This window comes from Ambystoma mexicanum, chromosome 3p (assembly GCF_040938575.1).
Source record: "Ambystoma mexicanum isolate Mex_15411 chromosome 3p, UKY_AmexF1_1, whole genome shotgun sequence".
In the NCBI taxonomy this organism is placed as follows: Eukaryota; Metazoa; Chordata; class Amphibia; order Caudata; family Ambystomatidae; genus Ambystoma; species Ambystoma mexicanum.
Genome location: NC_090925.1, coordinates 6,401,524 through 6,421,449, shown reverse-complemented (window position 1 = coordinate 6,421,449; position 19,926 = coordinate 6,401,524). Strand labels below are relative to the sequence as shown.

Here is a 19,926-nt window from a genome sequence, read left to right as displayed (position 1 = left end):
GTGATTGACTGCTTGGTGTCTGTGGCAGGTGGCATGGCCCTAGCACCTCCTTATGGGTGATTGATTGAAGGTGGGTATCTGTGGTGGTTGCCATATCCCTAGCGCCTCCTTATGGGTGACTGATTGCAGGGTATCTATGGAATATGGCATGGCCCTAGCACCTCCTCATGGGTTATTGATTTCAAGTGGGTATCTGTGGCAGGTGGTATGGTCTAGCACCTCCTTAAGGGTGATTGATTGCAGGTGGGTGTCTGTGGCAGGTGGCACATCCCTAGCACCACCGTATGGGTGATTGATTGCAGGGCATCTGTGGCAGGTGGTATGGCCCTAGCACCTCCTTATGGGTGATTGATTGCAGGTGGGTATCTGTGGTGGGTGGCATGGCCCTAGCACTTCAAAAAACATGATTAATTGCAGGGCATCTGTGGCAGTTGGTGGTATGGCCCTAGCACCTCCTTATGGGTGATTGATTGCAGGTGGGTATCTGTGGCAGGTGGTATGGCCCTAGCACCTCCTTAATCATGATTGATTTCAGGTGGGTATCTGTGACAGGTGGTATATCTGTAGTACCACCATATGGGTGATTGATTGCATGGTATCTGTGGATGGTGGTATGGTCTTAGCACCTCCTTATGGGTGACTGATTGCAGGGTATCTGTGCAAGGTGGTATGGCCCTACCACCTCCTTATGGGTGATTGTCTGCAGGGTGCCTGTGGCAGGTGGCATGGCCCTAGCACCTCCTTATGGGTGAATGATTTCAGGGTATCTGTGGCAGGTGGTATGGCCCAGGCACCTCCTTATTCATGAGTGATTGACTGGTTGGTGTCTGTGGTAGGTGGCATGGCCCTAGCACCTCCTTATGGGTGATTGATTGCAGGGTATCTGTGGCAGGTGGGATGGCCCTAGCACCTCCTTATGGGTCAATTATTTCAGGGTATCTGTGGCAGGTGGTATGGGCCTAGCACCTCCTTAAGCATGATTGATTGCAGGTGGGTATCTGTGGTGTGTGGCATGGCCCTAGCACTTCATTAAAGATGATTGATTGCAGGTGGGTATCTGTGGCAGGTGGTATGGCCCTAGCACCTTCTTAATCATGATTGATTGCAGCGTATCTGTGGTGGGTGTCATGACCCTAGAACCTCCTTAAGGGTGATTGATTGCAGGTGGGTATCTGTGACAGGTTTTATGGCCCTAGCACCACCATATGGGTGATTGATTGCAGCGTATCTGTGGAAGGTGGTATGGCCCTAGCATCGCTTTAAAAATGATTGATTGCAGGTGGGTATCTCTGGTGGGTGGCATGGCCCTAGCACCCCCTTAAGGGTGATTGATTGCAGTTGGGTATCTGTGGCAGGTGGTATGGCCCTAGCACCTACTTAATCATAATTGCTTGCAGGTGGGTATCTGTGAAAGGTGGTATGGCCCTAGCACCTCCTTAATCATGATTGATTGCAGGTGGGTACCTGTGGCAGGTGGTATGGCCCTACAACCCCCTAATCATGACTGATTGCAAGTGGGTACCTGGGACAGGTGGTATGGTTTTAGCACCTCCTTATGGGTGACTGATTGCAGGGTACCTGTGGAAGGTGGCATGCCCTAGCACCTCCCTATGGGTGATAGACTGCAGGGTAGCTGTGGAAGGTGGTATGGCCCTAGCACCTCCTTATGGGTGAATGATTTCAGGGTATCTGTGGCAGGTGGTATGGCCTTAGCACAACCTCAATCATGAGTGATTGCAGGTGGGTATCTGTGGCAGGTGGCATGGTCCTAGCACCTCCTTATGGGCGATTGATTGCAGGGTATCTGTGGAAGTTGGTTTGGCCCTAGCACCTCCTTATGGGTGATTGACTGCTTGGTGTCTGTGGCAGGTGGCATGGACCTAGCGCCTCCTTATGAGTGATTGATTGCAGGGTATCTGTGGCATGTGGTAAACCCTAGCACCTCTTTAAGAGTAATTGAGCGCAGGGTGTGTCAGGTGGCATGGCCCTAGCACCTCCTTATGGGTGATTGATTGAAGGTGGGTATCTGTGGCGGTTGCCACATCCCTAGCACCTCCTTATGGGTGACTGATTGCAGGGTATCTGTGGAGGATGACATGGCTCTAGCACCTCCTTATGGGTGATTGATTGCAGGGCATCTGTGGCAGGTGGTATGGCCCTCGCACCTCCTTATGGGTGATTGATTGCAGGTGGGTATCTGTGGTGGGTGGCATGGCCCTAGCACTTCAAAAAGCATGATTGATTGCAGGGCATCTGTGGCAGGTGGTATGGCCCTAGCACCTCCTTATGGGTGATTGATTGCAGGTGGGTATCTGTGGCAGGTGGTATGGCCCTAGCACCTCCTTAATCATGATTGATTGCAGGTGGGTATCTGTGACAGGTGGTATATCTGTAGTACCATCATATGGGCGATTGATTGCAGGGTATCTGTGGACAGTGGTATGGTCTTAGCACCTCCTTATGGGTGACTGATTGCAGGGTATCTGTGCAAGGTGGTATAGCCCTACCACCTCCTTATGGGTGATTGCCTGCAGGGTGTCTATGGCAGGTGGCATGGCCCTAGCACCTCCTTATGGGTGAATGATTTCAGGGTATCTGTGGCAGGTGGTATGGCCCTAGCACCTCCTTATTCATGAGTGATTGACTGCTTGGTGTCTGTGGTAGGTGGCATGGCCCTAGCACCTCCTTATGGGTCAATTATTTCAGGGTATCTGTGGCAGGTGGTATTGCCCTAGCACCTCCTTATTCTTGGGTGATTGACTGCTTGGTGTCTGTGGCAGGTGGCATGGCCCTAGCACCTCCTTATGGGTGATTGATTGCAAGGTATCTGTGGCATGTGGTATGGGCCTAGCACCTCCTTAAGCATGATTGATTACACGTGGGTATCTGTGATGTGTGGCATGGCCCTAGCACTTCATTAAGGATGATTGATTGCAGGTGGGTATCTGTGGCAGGTGGTATGGCCCTAGCACCTTCTTAATCATGATTGATTGCAGGTGGGTATCTGTGACAGATTTTATGGCCGTAGCACCACCGTATGGGTGATTGATTGCAGGGTATCTGTGGAAGGTGGTATGGCCCTAGCATCTCCTTATAGGTGATTGATTGGAGGGTATCTGTGGAAGGTGGTATGGCCCTAGAACCCCCTTATGGGTGATTTGTTGCAGGATATCCGTGGAAGGTGGTATGGCCCTAGCACTTCCTAATGGGTGATTGATTGCAGGGTGCCTGTGGCAGGTGGCATCCTTAATCATGATTGATTGCAGGTGGGTATCTGTGGTAGGTGGCACGGCCCTAGTACCACCGTATGGGTGATTGATTGCAGGTGGGTGTCTGTGGCAGGTCGTATGGCCCTAGCACCTCCTAATGGGTGATTGCAGGTGGGTATCTGTGGCAGGAGGCATGGCCCTAGCACCTCCTTAATCAAGATTGATTGCAGATGGGTATCTGTGGAAGGCAGTATGGCCCTAGCACCTCCTAATGGGTGATTGATTGCAGGGTGTCTGTGGCAGGTGGCATCCTTAATCATGATTGATTGCAGATGGGTATCTGTGGCAGGTCGTATGGCCGTAGCACCTCCTTAATCATGATTGATTGCAGATGGGTATCTGTGGAAGGCAGTATGGCCCTAGCACCTCCTAATGGGTGATTGTAGGTGGGTATCTGTGGCAGGTGGCACAGCCCTACCACCTCCTTAATCATGATTGATTGCAGGTGGTTGTCTGTGGCAGGTGGCATGTCCTAGCACCTCCTTAATCATGATTGATTGCAGGTGGGTATCTGTTGAAGGTGGCATGGCCCTAGCACCTCCTTATGTGTGGTTGATTTCAGGGTATCTGTGGCAGGTGGCATGGCCCTAGCACCTCCTTAAGCATGATTGATTGTGGGGGGGGTATTTGTGGTGGGTGGCATGGCCCTAGCACCTCCTCAAAGGTGATTGATTGCAGGTGGGTATCTGTGGCAAGTGGTATCGCCCTTGCACCTCCTTATGGGTGATTGATTGCAGGGTACCTGTGGCTGGTGGTATGGCTTTAGCACCTACTTATGGGCGATTGATTGCAGGGTATCTGTGGCCGGTGGTATGGCCCTAGCACCTCCTTAATCATGATTGATTGCAGGTGGGTGTCTGTGGCAGGTGGCACGGCCCTAGCACCTCCTTATGGGTGACTGATGACAAGGTATCTGTGGTGGTAGTATGGTCATATCACCTCGGTACGAGTGGTCAGTGTCGTGTACTTGGTACAATTGGTGTGGGCCTTATGAAAGTGAATCCAGGGAGATTATGTGGCACATGTGGTTTGACACGGACGGGTCCCTACGGGTGAATGGTGGGAGGGCACCTGGGCATCTGGGACCTCCCGACAATGATTGAAGGCAGAGTATCTGAACAGGCATTACATTTCTCTCAAATGTCTCGCCTTTCTCTGCCCTTGCAGGTGTGATGCAGCAATTTGCCATTTCTGAGGCCACCCTAATGGCTTGGTCATCAATGGATGGTGAGCAGATGAGTATGAACTCCAACCAAGACAACAGCGGAACTCAGAACAGCGAGACATACCAGGAACTTATGGAGAACCAAGGTAAGGAGCACCCAGAACAGTGATATAGTCCAGAAATAGGGGTCTAAACCCGGGACCAATGGGGATCCAGATTACAGGGAACAAGAACAGTCCGCATATAAGGAACTGACGAAGCACTCATTAGAGGGAAGCATAGAACCGAGAGTATAGCTGGTGCACCACATTAACCCAGGGAGATATGCAAGGATCAAGTGAAAAGCAAGATATAGATTCAAATTCAAGTATCAAGGGAAAAGCAAGATATAGATTCATATGCAAGGATCGAGGGAAACTTAAGATATAGATTCATATGCAAGGATCGAGGGAAAAGCAAGATATAGATTCAAATTCAAGGATCGAGGGAAAACTAAGATATAGATTCATATGCAAGGATCAAGGGAAAAGTAAGATATAGATTCATATGCAAGGATCAAGAGGAAGTAAGATATAGATTCAAATTCAGGGATCAAGGGAAAAGCAAGATATAGATTCAAATGCAAGGATCAAGAGGAAAGTAAGATGTAGATTCATATGCAAGGATCAAGGGGAAAGTAAGCTATAGATTCAAATTCAAGGATCAAGGGAAAAGCAAGATATAGATTCAAATGCAAGGATCAAGGGGAAAGTAAGATATAGATTCATATGCAAGGATCGAGGGAAAAGCAAGATACAGATTCAAATGTGAGGATCGAGGGAAAAGCAAGATATAGATTCATATGCAAGGATCAAGGGGAAAGTAAGCTATAGATTCAAATTCAAGGATCAAGGGAAAAGCAAGATATAGATTCAAATGCGAGGATCGAGGGAAAAGCAAGATATAGATTCAAATGTGAGGATCGAGGGAAAAGCAAGATATAGATTCATATGCAAGGATCGACGGAAAAGTAAGATATAGATTCATATGCAAGGATCGAGGGAAAAGTAAGATATAGATTCATATGCAAGGATCAAGGGGAAAGTAAGATATAGATTCAAATGCAAGGATCGAGGGAAAAGTAAGATATAGATTAATATGCAAGGAACAATGGAAATGTAAGATATAGATTCAAATGCGAGTATCGAGGGAAAAGAAAGATATAGATTCATATGCAAGGATCGAGGGAAAAGTAAGATATAGATTCAAATGCAAGTATCAAGGGAAAAGCAAGATATAGATTCATATGCAAGGATCGAGGGAAAAGTAAGATATAGATTAATATGCAAGGATCAAGGGAAACATAAGATATAGATTCATATGCAAGGATCGAGGGAAAAGTAAGATATAGATTCAAATGCAAGGATAAAGGGAAAAGTAAGATATAGATTCATATGCAAGGATCGAGGGAAAAGCAAGATATAGATTCAACTGCAAGGATCAAGGGGAAAAAAGTAAGATATAGATTTATATGACATTGGAAATGATGAACAGCCACAGTTAAGATGCACCTGGAACAGGAAGACATGCACAAACTGGTAGAAGACCGAGGCATGAGAGAGAACTACATCCAGAGGACGTGAAAGGAGTCGAAGAAGAACCAAGATACAGGGGCAAGTAGAACAGTAGAATGTGACACAACATGATGGAGAACTAGTGCGAGGCGACATGGCTACGGGAGACATTCACAAACTGATGGGAAGACCGAGGCATGAGGGAGAACTAGAACTGGAGGACGTGAAAGGATTTGAAGAAGAACCAAGATAAAGGGGCAAGTAGAACAGGAGAATGTGCCACAACATGATAGAGAATTAGTGCAAGGAAACCTGGTTACAGGAGACTTGCACAAACTGGTGGAAGACCAAGACATGAGAGAGAACTAGAAAAGGAGGACGTGAAAGTAGTTGAAGAAGAACCAAGATAAATGGGCAAGTAGAACAGGAGAATATGCCACAACATGATGGAGAACCAGTGAAAGGTGACTTGGCCACTGGAGACATGTACAAACTGTTGGAAGACCAAGGCATGAGAGAGAACTAGAACTGGAGGATGTGAAAGAAGTCAAAGAAGAACCAAGATAAATGGGCAAGTAGAACAGGAGAATGTGACACAACATGATGGAGAACTAGTGTGAGGCAACCTGGCTAAGGGAGACTTGCACAAACTGGTGGAAGACCAAGAAGCATGAGAGAGAAATAGAACTGGAGGACATGAAAGGAGCTGAAGAAGAAGCAAGACAAATGTGCAAGCAGAACAGGAGAATGTGCCACATCATGATGGAGAACTAGTGCGAGGCAACCTGGCCACGGGAGACATGCACAAACTGGTGGAAGACCGAGGCATGAGAGAGAAATAGAACTGGAGGACGTGAAAGGAGCTGAAGAAGAACCAAGATAAAGGGGCAAGTAGGACAGGAGAATGTGCCACATCACGATGGAGAACTAGTGTGAGGCGACCTGGCTACAGGAGACATGCACAAACTGGTGGAAGACCAAGGCATGAGGGAGAACTAGAACTGGGGGACGTGAAAGGATTCGAAGAAGAACCAAGATAAAGGGGCAAGTAGAGCAGTAAAATGTGCCACAACATGATCGAGAACTAGTGCGAGGCGACCTGGCTACGGGAGACATGCAAATGGCTTTCATACTGATGAAGTTACAAGAAAGGTGGAACTAGTACAGGGATGTGCAACGGGGAAAGCTAAAGGAGATATGGTTAGAACTGATATTCCAATGGAGACCCAAGAAGAGTGGACCTAAAAGACTGATGTTCAAGGGGCAACTGGCCTAATGGCCCTTTGGAACGTGCATATGGTAATGGATGGGATTACAAATAACTGGAAAAACTCAATTATATGGCAAGGTACTGCTTTATTAACAAGTATCTAAAACAGGGCGGTTACAACGACCATCAACCGACGTACACTCAGTCTCTCAATGATCTCCACAAAAAATACAATTCCTATACTTAAGAATGCATCAGAGCAATGTTATACTACGTGGCAATAATGAAAAACCTATCAAGGGTCGGGATTGGTTAGGGGACATATCTAGATAAACACTTCTATAGGAGCTAGGATTGTTATTATATGCCTACCTCATAAAACATGTCATTCCTGAAACATTAGATACAGAGTTTCTGGTCTTACAAGCTATAAGGTCCTTCGTTATATGGACTAATACAATTGGTTGGCACGCGTGTGCCATGTCTGGAAAATTCAGTTCATTTAGCAGCACGTAAGCCAAGACTAAGGTGCAGGGAGATGGGACATTAGGCTACCTCACCACCTAATTAGCCCAGCAGCTCTCATCACCCATGCCTTCTGCCAGGAAATTGTCTTTGTACTTGGCCTTGCAGAGTATCCTTGTCTTTGAGAATCCACAGGAATGAGGGCACTTGCTATCATGTCTGGAACTCCAAGTTCAAGCTCTATATCAATCCTTGGCTCACGTGACAGGAGACCACAATCTGGTCCATTTTGCAGCTTTTAAGTGCTCTAAATGAATTAAAACGTGGTATCCATTGTGTTCTTTCTTGCAACTTAACGTGAGAAGATTCATCCTCCGCACACACGTTCTTCAGAGTAGATAGCTGACCTCTATTTCTACGATCTTGACTTCAGGCCAGGCAACTTCGCCATGCAGCTCCATGAGCCTATTATTCTTGTTGCGGCAGAGTTTTCCAACCTCCCTTCATGGTTTCTGGCTTCCTTGATTCATGATACCAATGTCCAGTTTCTGTACAATGGCGGCTTCACCTGCATTCTATTCACTACGTATAGCTTGGCTTCTATGATGACTTAATCTCCCATATGTTTCAGCATCTGTACGTTTTATTGAACTTTTGTTTTCTGCAGCACTTTGTGCACATGTAAACTTCGCCTTTTACAGTTGAGAGTTCACTCGGTCCTTTACTTAGTCATTCATTTCTTTGCAATCCATCCATTGTCTTTGGTCAATATCTCCGGACGTCGTGCACGCTTTCTTATGACATCATCAGTCATTTGCGTAGCTCTTTCTCATATTCCTTCAGAGTTCATCCTGCAGGTTGGCATCACTTTGAGGGTACATTTGTTAGGGTTGCCTCAGTGGGTATCTCCTTCCAAAGACTCACTGCGGTATTGGCACGATAGCTGTTGTCAGGCAAGGCACAGGCCCATGTCTCCAATACAAAGAAGGTAGGTGTGCGGGATCTCCTGCAGAGGTATACAGTTGCTCCTCTACACACCCTTTCTCTGGGGGACATGCTAATAACTGCTATACTGATGGGGACCCAGAAAGGCGGACATTTGCATGGAACTGATGAAGGACCAAGGTATGTGGAAACTAGAAGAGGTAAGCATGGAGATAAGTGACGGGGAACTAGTTAGGGGAATTTGGACCACTGACAAGTAACAGAAGTGGATGAAAACCAAATTAAGAGGGTGCTAGAATAGAAAGAACTCCGAAAGAATCTCTGCAGACAATCAGTAATGCGGTTCCAGAACAGCTACATACCAGGGATGATTCAGGCAATCAGTAATGGGGTTCCAGAACAGCTGCATACCAGGAATCTATGCAGACAATCAAGTAATACGGTTCCAGAACAGCTACATACCAGGGATGATGCAGGCAATCAGTAATGGGGTTTCAGAACAGCTGCATACCAGGAATCTATGCAGACAATTAGTAATACGGTTCCAGAACAGCTACATACCAGGGATGATGCAGGCAATCAGTAATGGGGTTCCAGAACAGCTGCATACCAGGAATCTATGCCGACAATCAGTAATCCGGTTCCAGAACAGCTACATACCAGGGATGATGCAGACAATCAGTAATGGGGTTTCAGAACATCTGCATACCAGGAATCTATGCAGACAATCAGTAATACGGTTCCAGAACAGCTACATACCAGGGATGATGCATGCAATCAGTAATGGGGTTTCAGAACAGCTGCATACCAGGAATCTATGCCGACAATCAGTAATCCGGTTCCAGAACAGCTACATACCAGGGATGATGCAGACAATCAGTAATGGGGTTTCAGAACAGCTGCATACCAGGAATCTATGCAGAAAATCAGTAATGCAGTTCCAGAACCGCTACATACCAGGGATGATGCAGACAATCAGTAATGGGGTTCCAGAACAGCTGCATACCAGGAATCTATGCAGACAATCAGTAATACGGTTCCAGAACAGCTGCATACCAGGGATGATGCAGACAATCAGTAATGGGGTTTCAGAACAGCTGCATACCAGGAATCTATGCAGACAATCAGTAATGCAGTTCCAGAACCGCTACATACCAGGGATGATGCAGACAATCAGTAATGGGGTTCCAGAACAGCTGCATACCAGGAATCTATGCAGACAATCAGTAATACGGTTCCAGAACAGCTGCATACCAGGGATGATGCAGACAATCAGTAATGGGGTTTCAGAACAGCTGCATACCAGGAATCTATGCCGACAATCAGTAATCCGGTTCCACAACAGCTACATACCAGGGATGATGCAGACAATCAGTAATGGGGTTTCAGAACAGCTGCATACCAGGAATCTATGCGGAAAATCAGTAATGCGGTTCCAGAACAGCTACATACCAGGGATGATGCAGACAATCAGTAATAGGGTTTCAGAACAGCCGCATACCAGGAATCTATGCAGACAATCAGTAATGCAGTTCTAGAAACGCTACATAACAGGGATGATGCAGACAATCACTAATGGGGTTCCAGAACAGCTGCATACCAGGAATCTATGCAGACAATCAGTAATACAGTTCCAGAACAGCTGCATACCAGGGATGATGCACACAATCAGTAATGGGGTTCCAGAACAGCTGCATACCAGGAATCTATGCAGACAATCAGTAATGCGGTTCCAGAACAGCTGCATACCAGGAATCTATGCTGACAATCAGTAATGTCGTTCCAGAACAGCTACATACCAGGGATGATGCAGACAATCAGTAATGGGGTTCCAGAACAGCTGCATACCAAGAATCTATGCAGACAATAAGTAATGTGGTTCCAGAACAGCTGCATACCAGGAATCTATTCCAGAACAGCTGCATACCACGAATATATGCAGACAATCAGTGATGGGGTTCCAGAACAGCTGCATACTGGGACTCAATGCAGACAATTAGTAATGGGGTTCCAGAACAGCTGCATACCAGGGATTGATGCAGACAATCAGTAATGGGGTTCCAGAACAGCTGCATAAAAGGAATCTATGCTGACAATCAGTAATGGGGTTCCAGAACAGCTGCATACAAGGAATCTATGCAGACAATCAGTAATGGGGTTCCAGAACAGCTGCCTACCAGGAATATATGCAGACAATCAGTGATGGGGTTTTAGAACAGCTGCATACCAGGAATCGATGCAGACAATTAGTAATTGGGTTCCAGAACACCTGCATACCAGGGATCGATGCAGACAATCAGTAATGGGGTTCCAGGACAGCTGCAAACCAGGAATCTATGCAGACAATCAGTGATGGGGTTCCAGAACCGCTGCATAAAAGGAATTGATGCAGACAATCAGTAATGGGGTTCCAGAACAGCTGCATGCCAGGAATCAATGAAGACAATCAGTGATGGGGTTCCAGAACAGCTGCATGCCAGGAATCAATGCAGACAATCAGTGATGGGGTTCCAGAACAGCTGCATACCAGGAATATATGCAGACAATCAGTAATGGGTTTCCAGAACAGTTAAATACGAGGGATCTATGCAGACAACTAGTAATGGGGTTCCGGAACAGCTGCATACCAGGAATCTATGCAGACAATCAGTAATATGGTTCCAGAACAGCTACATACCAGGGATGATGCAGGCAATCAGTAATGGGGTTTCAGAACAGCTGCATACCAGGAATCTATGCAGACAATTAGTAATACGGTTCCAGAACAGCTACATACCAGGGATGATGCAGACAATCAGTAATGGGGTTCCAGAACAGCTGCATACCAGGAATCTATGCAGACAATTAGTAATACGGTTCCAGAACAGCTACATACCAGGGATGATGCAGACAATCAGTAATGGGGTTCCAGAACAGCTGCATACCAGGAATCTATGCAGACAATCAGTAATACGGTTCCAGAACAGCTGCATACCAGGGATGATGCAGGCAATCAGTAATGGGGTTTCAGAACAGCTGCATACCAGGAATCTAGGCAGACAATCAGTAATGCAGTTCCAGAACCGCTACATACCAGGGATGATGCAGACAATCAGTAATGGGGTTCCAGAACAGCTGCATACCAGGAATCTATGCAGACAATCAGTAATACGTTTCCAGAACAGCTGCATACCAGGGATAATGCAGACAATCAGTAATGGGGTTTCAGAACAGCTGCATACCAGGAATCTATGCAGACAATTAGTAATATGGTTCCAGAACAGCTACATACCAGGGATGATGCAGGCAATCAGTAATGGGGTTTCAGAACAGCTGCATACCAGGAATCTATGCCGACAATCAGTAATCCGGTTCCACAACAGCTACATACCAGGGATGATGCTGACAATCAGTAATGGGGTTTCAGAACAGCTGCATACTAGGCTTCTATGCAGAAAATCAGTAATGCGGTTCCAGAACAGCTACATACCAGGGATGATGCAGACAATCAGTAATAGGGTTTCAGAACAGCTGCATACCAGGAATCTATGCAGACAATCAGTAATGCAGTTCCAGAAACGCTGCATAACAGGGATGATGCAGACAATCACTAATGGGGTTCCAGAACAGCTGCATACCAGGAATCTATGCAGACAATCAGTAATACAGTTCCAGAACAGCTGCATACCAGGGATGATGCAGACAATCAGTAATGGGGTTCCAGAACAGCTGCATACCAGGAATCTATGCAGACAATCAGTAATGCGGTTCCAGAACAGCTGCATACCAGGAATCTATGCCGACAATCAGTAATGTGGTTCCAGAACAGCTACATACCAGGGATGATGCAGACAATCAGTAATGGGGTTCCAGAACAGCTGCATACCAAGAATCTATGCAGACAATCAGTAATGTGGTTCCAGAACAGCTGCATACCAGGAATCTATGCCGACAATCAGTAATGTGGTTCCAGAACACCTACATACCAGGAATCTATGCAGACAATTAGTAATAGGGTTCCAGAACAGCTACATACCAGGAATATATGCAGACAATCAGTGATGGGGTTCCAGAACAGCTGCATACTGGGACTCGATGCAGACAATTAGGAATGAGGTTCCAGAACAGCTGCATACCAGGGATTGATGCAAACAATCAGTAATGGGGTTCCAGAACAGCTGCATAAAAGGAATCTATGCTGACAATCAGTAATGGGGTTCCAGAACAGCTGCATACAAGGAAGCTATGCAGACAATCAGTAATGGGGTTCCAGAACAGCTGCCTACAAGGAATATATGCAGACAATCAGTGATGGGGTTTCAGAACAGCTGCATACCAGGAATCGATGCAGACAATTAGTAATTGGGTTCCAGAACACCTGTATACCAGGGATCGATGCAGACAATCAGTAATGGGGTTCCAGGACAGCTGCAAACCAGGATTCTATGCAGACAATCAGTGATGGGGTTCCAGAACCGCTGCATAAAAGGAATTTATGCAGACAATCAGTAATGGGGTTCCAGAACAGCTGCATGCCAGGAATCAATGAAGACAATCAGTGATGGGGTTCCAGAACAGCTGCATGCCAGGAATCAATGCAGACAATCAGTGATGGGGTTCCAGAACATCTGCATAACAGGAATATATGCAGACAATCAGTAATGGGTTTCCAGAACAATTAAATACCAGGGATCTATGCAGACAACTAGTAATGGGGTTCCGGAACAGCTGCATACTAGGAATCTATGCAGACAATCAGTGATGGGGTTCCAGAACAGCTGCATACCAGGAATCTATGCAGACAATTAGTAATGGGGATCCAGAACAGCTGCATACCAGGGATCGATGCAGACAATCAGTAATGGGGTTCCAGGACAGCTGAATGCCAGGAATCAATGCAGAAAATCAGTGATGGGGTTCCAGAACAGCTGCATACCAGGAATATATGCAGACAATCAGTAATGGGGTTCCAGACAGCTGCATACCAGGAATGGATGCAGACAATCAGTGATGGGGTTCCAGAACAGCTACATACCAAGGATGATGCAGGCAATCAGTAATGGGGTTCCAGAACAGCTGCATAACAGGAATCTATGCAGACAATCAGTAATACGGTTCCAGAACAGCTACATACCAGGGATGATGCAGGCAATCAGTAATGGGGTATCAGAACAGCTGCATACCAGGAATCTATGCAGACAATTAGTAATACGGTTCCAGAACAGCTACATACCAGGGATGATGCAGACAATCAGTAATGGGGTTTCAGAACAGCTGCATACCAGCTATGCAGACAATCAGTAATGCGGTTCCAGAACCGCTACATACCAGGGATGATGCAGACAATCAGTAATGGGGTTCCAGAACAGCTGCATACCAGGAATCTATGCAGACAATCAGTAATACGGTTCCAGAACAGCTGCATACCAGGGATGATGCAGGCAATCAGTAATGGGGTTTCAGAACAGCTGCATGCCAGGAATCTATGCAGACAATTAGTAATGCGGTTCCAGAACAGCTACATACCAGGGATGATGCAGGCAATCAGTAATGGGGTTTCAGAACAGCTGCATACCAGGAATCTATGCCGACAATCAGTAATCCGGTTCCACAACAGCTACATACCAGGGATGATGCAGACAATCAGTAATGGGGTTTCAGAACAGCTGCATACCAGGAATCTATGCAGAAAATCAGTAATGCGGTTCCAGAACAGCTACATACCAGGGATGATGCAGACAATCAGTAATAGGGTTTCAGAACAGCTGCATACCAGGAATCTATGCAGACAATCAGTAATGCAGTTCCAGAAACGCTACATAACAGGGATGATGCAGACAATCAGTAATGGGGTTCAAGAAATGCTGCATACCAGGAATCTATGCAGACAATCAGTAATACATTTCCAGAACAGCTGCATACCAGGGATGATGCAGACAATCAGTAATGGGGTTCCAGAACAGCTGCATACCAGGAATCTATGCAGACAATCAGTAATGCGGTTCCAGAACAGTTGCATACCAGGAATCTATGCCGACAATCAGTAATGTGGTTACAGAACAGCTACATACCAGGGATGATGCAGACAATCAGTAATGGGGTTCCAGAACAGCTGCATACCAAGAATCTATGCAGACAATCAGTAATGTGGTTCCAGAACAGCTGCATACCAGGAATCTATGCCGACAATCAGTAATGTGGTTCCAGGACACCTACATACCAGGAATCAATGCAGACAATTAGTAATAGGGTTCCAGAACAGCTGCATACCAGGAATATATGCAGACAATCAGTAATGTGGTTCCAGAACAGCTGCATACCAGGAATCTATGCCGACAATCAGTAATGTGGTTCCAGGACACCTACATACCAGGAATCAATGCAGACAATTAGTAATGGGGTTCCAGAACAGCTGCATACCAGGGATTGATGCAGACAATCAGTAATGGGGTTCCAGAACAGCTGCATTAAAGGAATCTATGCTGACAATCAGTAATGGGGTTCCAGAACAGCTGCATACAAGGAATCTATGCAGACAATCAGTAATGGGGTTCCAGAACAGCTGCCTACCAGGAATATATGCAGACAATCAGTGATGGGGTTTCAGATCAGCTGCATACCAGGAATCGATTCAGACAATTAGTAATTGGGTTCCAGAACACCTGCATACCAGGGATCGATGCAGACAATCAGTAATGGGGTTCCAGGACAGCGGCAAACCAGGAATCTATGCAGACAATCAGGGATGGGGTTCCAGAACCGCTGCATAAAAGGAATTGATGCAGACAATCAGTAATGGGGTTCCAGAACAGCTGCATGCCAGGAATCTATTCAGACAATCAGTGATGGGGTTCCAGAACAGCTGCATACCAGGAATATATGCAGACAATCAGTAATGGGTGTCCAGAACAACTAAATACCAGGGATCTATGCAGACAACTAGTAATGGGGTTCTGGAACAGCTGCATACCAGGAATCTATGCACACAATCAGTGATGGGGTTCCAGAACAGCTGCATACCAGGAATCGATGCAGACAATTAGTAATGGGGATCCAGAACAGCTGCATACCAGGGATCGATGCAGACAATCAGTAATGGGGTTCCAGGACAGCTGCAAACAAGGAATCTATGCAGACAATCAGTGATGGGGTTCCAGAACCGTTGCATAAAAGGAATTGATGCAGACAATCAGTAATGGGGTTCCAGGACAGCTGAATGCCAGGAATCAATGCAGACAATCAGTGATGGGGTTCCAGAACAGCTACATACCAGGAATATATGCAGACAATCAGTGATGGGGTTCCAGACAGCTGCATACCAGGAATGGATGCAGACAATCAGTGATGGGGTTCCAGAACAGCTACATACCAGGGATGATGCAGGCAATCAGTAATGGGGTTCCAGTAAAGCTGCATACCAGGAATCTATGCAGACAATCAGTAATACGGTTCCAGAACAGCTACATACCAGGGATGATGCAGGCAATCAGTAATGGGGTTTCAGAACAGCTGCATACCAGGAATCTATGCAGACAATTAGTAATAGGGTTCCAGAACAGCTACATACGAGGGATGATGCAGGCAATCAGTAATGGGGTTTCAGAACAGCTGCATACCAGGAATCTATGCCGACAATCAGTAATCCGGAGCCACAACAGCTACATACCAGGGATGATGCAGACAATCAGTAATGGGGTTTCAGAACAGCTGCATACCAGGAATCTATGCAGAAAATCAGTAATGCGGTTCCAGAACAGCTACATACCAGGGATGATGCAGACAATCAGTAATGGGGTTTCAGAACAGCTGCATACCAGGAATCTATGCAGACAATCAGTAATGCGGTTCCAGAACCGCTACATACCAGGGATGATGCAGACAATCAGTAATGGGGTTCCAGAACAGCTGCATACCAGGAATCTATGCAGACAATCAGTAATACGGTTCCAGAACAGCTGCATACCAGGGATGATGCAGACAATCAGTAATGGGGTTTCAGAATAGCTGCATACCAGGAATCTATGCAGACAATCAGTAATGCAGTTCCAGAACTGCTACATACCAGGGATGATGCAGACAATCAGTAATGGGGTTCCAGAACAGCTGCATACCAGGAATCTATGCAGACAATCAGTAATACGGTTCCAGAACAGCTGCATATCAGTTATGATGCAGACAATCGGTAATGGGGTTCCAGAACAGCTGCATACCAGGAATCTATGCAGACAATCAGTAATACGGTTCCAAAACAACTGCATACCAGGAATCTATGCTGACAATCAGTAATGTGGTTCCAGAACACCTACATACCAGGAATCTATGCAGACAATTAGTAATAGGGTTCCAGAACAGCTGCATACCAGGAATATATGCAGACAATCAGTGCTGGGGTTCCAGAACAGCTGCATACCGGGAATTGATGCAGACAATTAGTAAAAGGGGTTCCAGAACAGCTGCATACCAGGGATTGATGCAGACAATCAGTAATGGGGTTCCAGAACAGCTGCATAAAATGAATCTATGCTGACAATCAGTAATGGGGTTCCAGAACAGCTGCATACAAGGAATCTATGCAGACAATCAGTAATGGGGTTCCAGAACAGCTGCATGCCAGGAATCAATGCAGACAATCAGTGATGGGGTTCCAGAACAGCTGCATGCCAGGAATCAATGCAGACAATCAGTGATGGGGTTCCAGAACAGCTGCATGCCAGGAATCAATGCAGACAATCAGTGATGGGGTTCCAGAACAATTGCATACCAGAAATATATGCAGACAATCAGTAATGGGTTTCCAGAACAACTAAATACCAGGGATCTATGCAGACAACTAGTAATGGGGTTCCGGAACAGCTGCATACCAGGAATCTATGCAGACAATCAGTGATGGGGTTCCAGAACAGCTGCATACCAGGAATCGATGCAGACAATTAGTAATGGGGTTCCAGAACAGCTGCATACCAGGGATCGATGCAGACAATCAGTAATGGGGTTCCAGGACAGCTGCAAACCAGGAATCTATGCAGACAATCAGTGATGGGGTTCCAGAACTGCTGCATAAAAGGAACTGATGCAGACAATCAGTAATGGGGTTCCAGGACAGCTGCATGCCAGGAATCAATGCAGACAATCAGTGATGGGGTTCCAGAACAGCTGTATACCAGGAATATATGCAGACAATCAGTAATGGGGTTCCAGACAGCTGCATACCAGTAATCGATGCAGACAATCAGTGATGGGGTTCCAGAACAGCTGCATACCAGGAATCGATACAGACCATCAGTAATGGAGTTCCAGAACAGCTGCATACCAGGAATCCATGCAATCAGTAATGGGGTTCCAGAACAGCTGCATACTAGGAATCTATGCAGACAATCAGTAATGGGGTTCCAGAACAGCTGCATACCAGGAATATATGCAGATAATCAGTAATGGGGTTCCAGACAGCTGCATACCAGGAATCGATGCAGACAATCAGTGATGGGGTTCCAGAACAGCTGCATACCAGGAATCGATACAGACCATCAGTAATGGAGTTCCAGAACAGCTGCATACCAGGAATCTATGCAATCAGTAATGGGGTTGCAGAACAGCTGCATACTAGGAATGTATGAAGACAACTAGTAATGGGGTTACCGGAACAGCAGCATATCAGGAATCAATGCAGACAATCAGTGATGGGGTTCCAGAACAGCTGCATACTAGGAATCTATGCAGACAATCAGTAATGGGGTTCCACAACAGCTGCCTACCAGGAATATATGCAGACAATCAGTGATGCGGTTCCAGAACAGCTGCATACCAGGAATCGATGCAGACAATTAGTAATGGGGTTCCAGAACACCTGCATACCAGGGATCAAGGCAGACAATCAGTAATGGGGTTCCGGGACAGCTGCAAACCAGGAATCTATGCAGACAATCAGTGATGGGGTTCCAGAACCGCTGCATAAAAGGAATTGATGCAGACAATCAGTGATGGGGTTCCAGAACAGCTGCGTGCCAGGAATCAATGCAGACAATCAGTGATGGGGTTCCAGAACTGCTGCATAAAAGGAATTGATGCAGACAATCAGTAATGGGGTTCCAGAACAGCTGCATGCCAGGTATCAATGCAGACAATCAGTGAAGGGGTTCCAGAACAGCTGCATACCAGGAATATATGCAGACAATCAGTAATGGGGTTCCAGACAGCTGCATACCAGGAATCGATGCAGACAATCAGTGATGGGGTTCCAGAACAGCTGCATACCAGGAATCTATGCAATCAGTAATGGGGTTCCAGAACAGCTGCATACTAGGAATCTATGCAGACAATCAGTAATGGGGTTCCAGAACAGCTGCATACCAGGAATCTGAGCAGACAATCAGTAATGGGGTTCCAGAACAGCTGCATACCAGGAATCTATTTAGACACTCAATGATGGGGTTTCCGGAACAGCAGCATTCCAGGAATTGATGCAGACAATCAGTGATGGGGTTCCGGAACAGCTGCATACCAGGAATTTATTTAGACATTCAGTGATGGGGTTTCAGGTACAGCTGCATACCAGGAATCGATGCAGACAGGGTTCTGGAACAGCTGCATACCAGGAATCTAGACAGACAATCAGTGATGGGGTTCCAGAGCAGCTGCATACCAGGAATCTATTTAGACACTCAGTGATGGGGTTCCGGAACAGCTGCATACCAGGAATCTATTTAGACACTCAGTGATGGGGTTCCGGAACAGCTGCATACCAGGGATCGATGCAGACAATCAGTAATGGGGTTCCAGAAAAGCTGCATACTAGGAATCGATGCAGAACATCAGTAATGGGGTTCCAGAACAGCTGCATACCAGGAATATATGCAGACAATCAGTGATGGGGTTCCAGAACAGCTGCATAAAAGGAATCGATGCAGACAATCAGTAATGGGGTTCCAGACAGCTGCATACCAGGAATCTATTTAGACATTCAGTGATTGGGTTTCAGGTACAGCTGCATAATAGGAATCTATTTAGACACTCAGTGATGGGCTTTCAGAACAGCTGCATACCAGGAATCGAAGCAGACAGGGTTCTGGAACAGCTGCATGCCAGGAATCTATTTAAACACTCAGTGATGGGGTTCCGGAACAGCAGCATACCAGGAATTAATGCAGACAATCAGTGATGGGGTTCCGGAACAGCTGCATACCAGGAATTTATTTAGACATTCAGTGATGGGGTTTCAGGTACAGCTGCATACCAGGAATCGATGCAGACAGAGTTCTGGAACAGCTGCATACCAGGAATCTAGACAGACAATCAGTGATGGGTTTCCAGAACAGCTGCATACCAGGAATCTATTTAGACACT

General features: G+C 46.3%; 1 protein-coding gene across 3 annotated transcripts in view; it reads left to right on the top strand.

Moving 5' to 3' along the window:
• FAM131B (family with sequence similarity 131 member B) overlaps positions 1-19,926 on the top strand; it is a 446,901-nt gene that overhangs the window by 376,772 nt on the left and 50,203 nt on the right. For all 3 annotated transcript variants that reach the window (XM_069650307.1, XM_069650306.1, XM_069650308.1), the window contains exon 6: positions 4,437-4,580. In XM_069650307.1, coding sequence (XP_069506408.1) covers positions 4,437-4,580 — 144 coding nt within the window. The remainder of the gene's footprint in view (positions 1-4,436; positions 4,581-19,926) is intronic.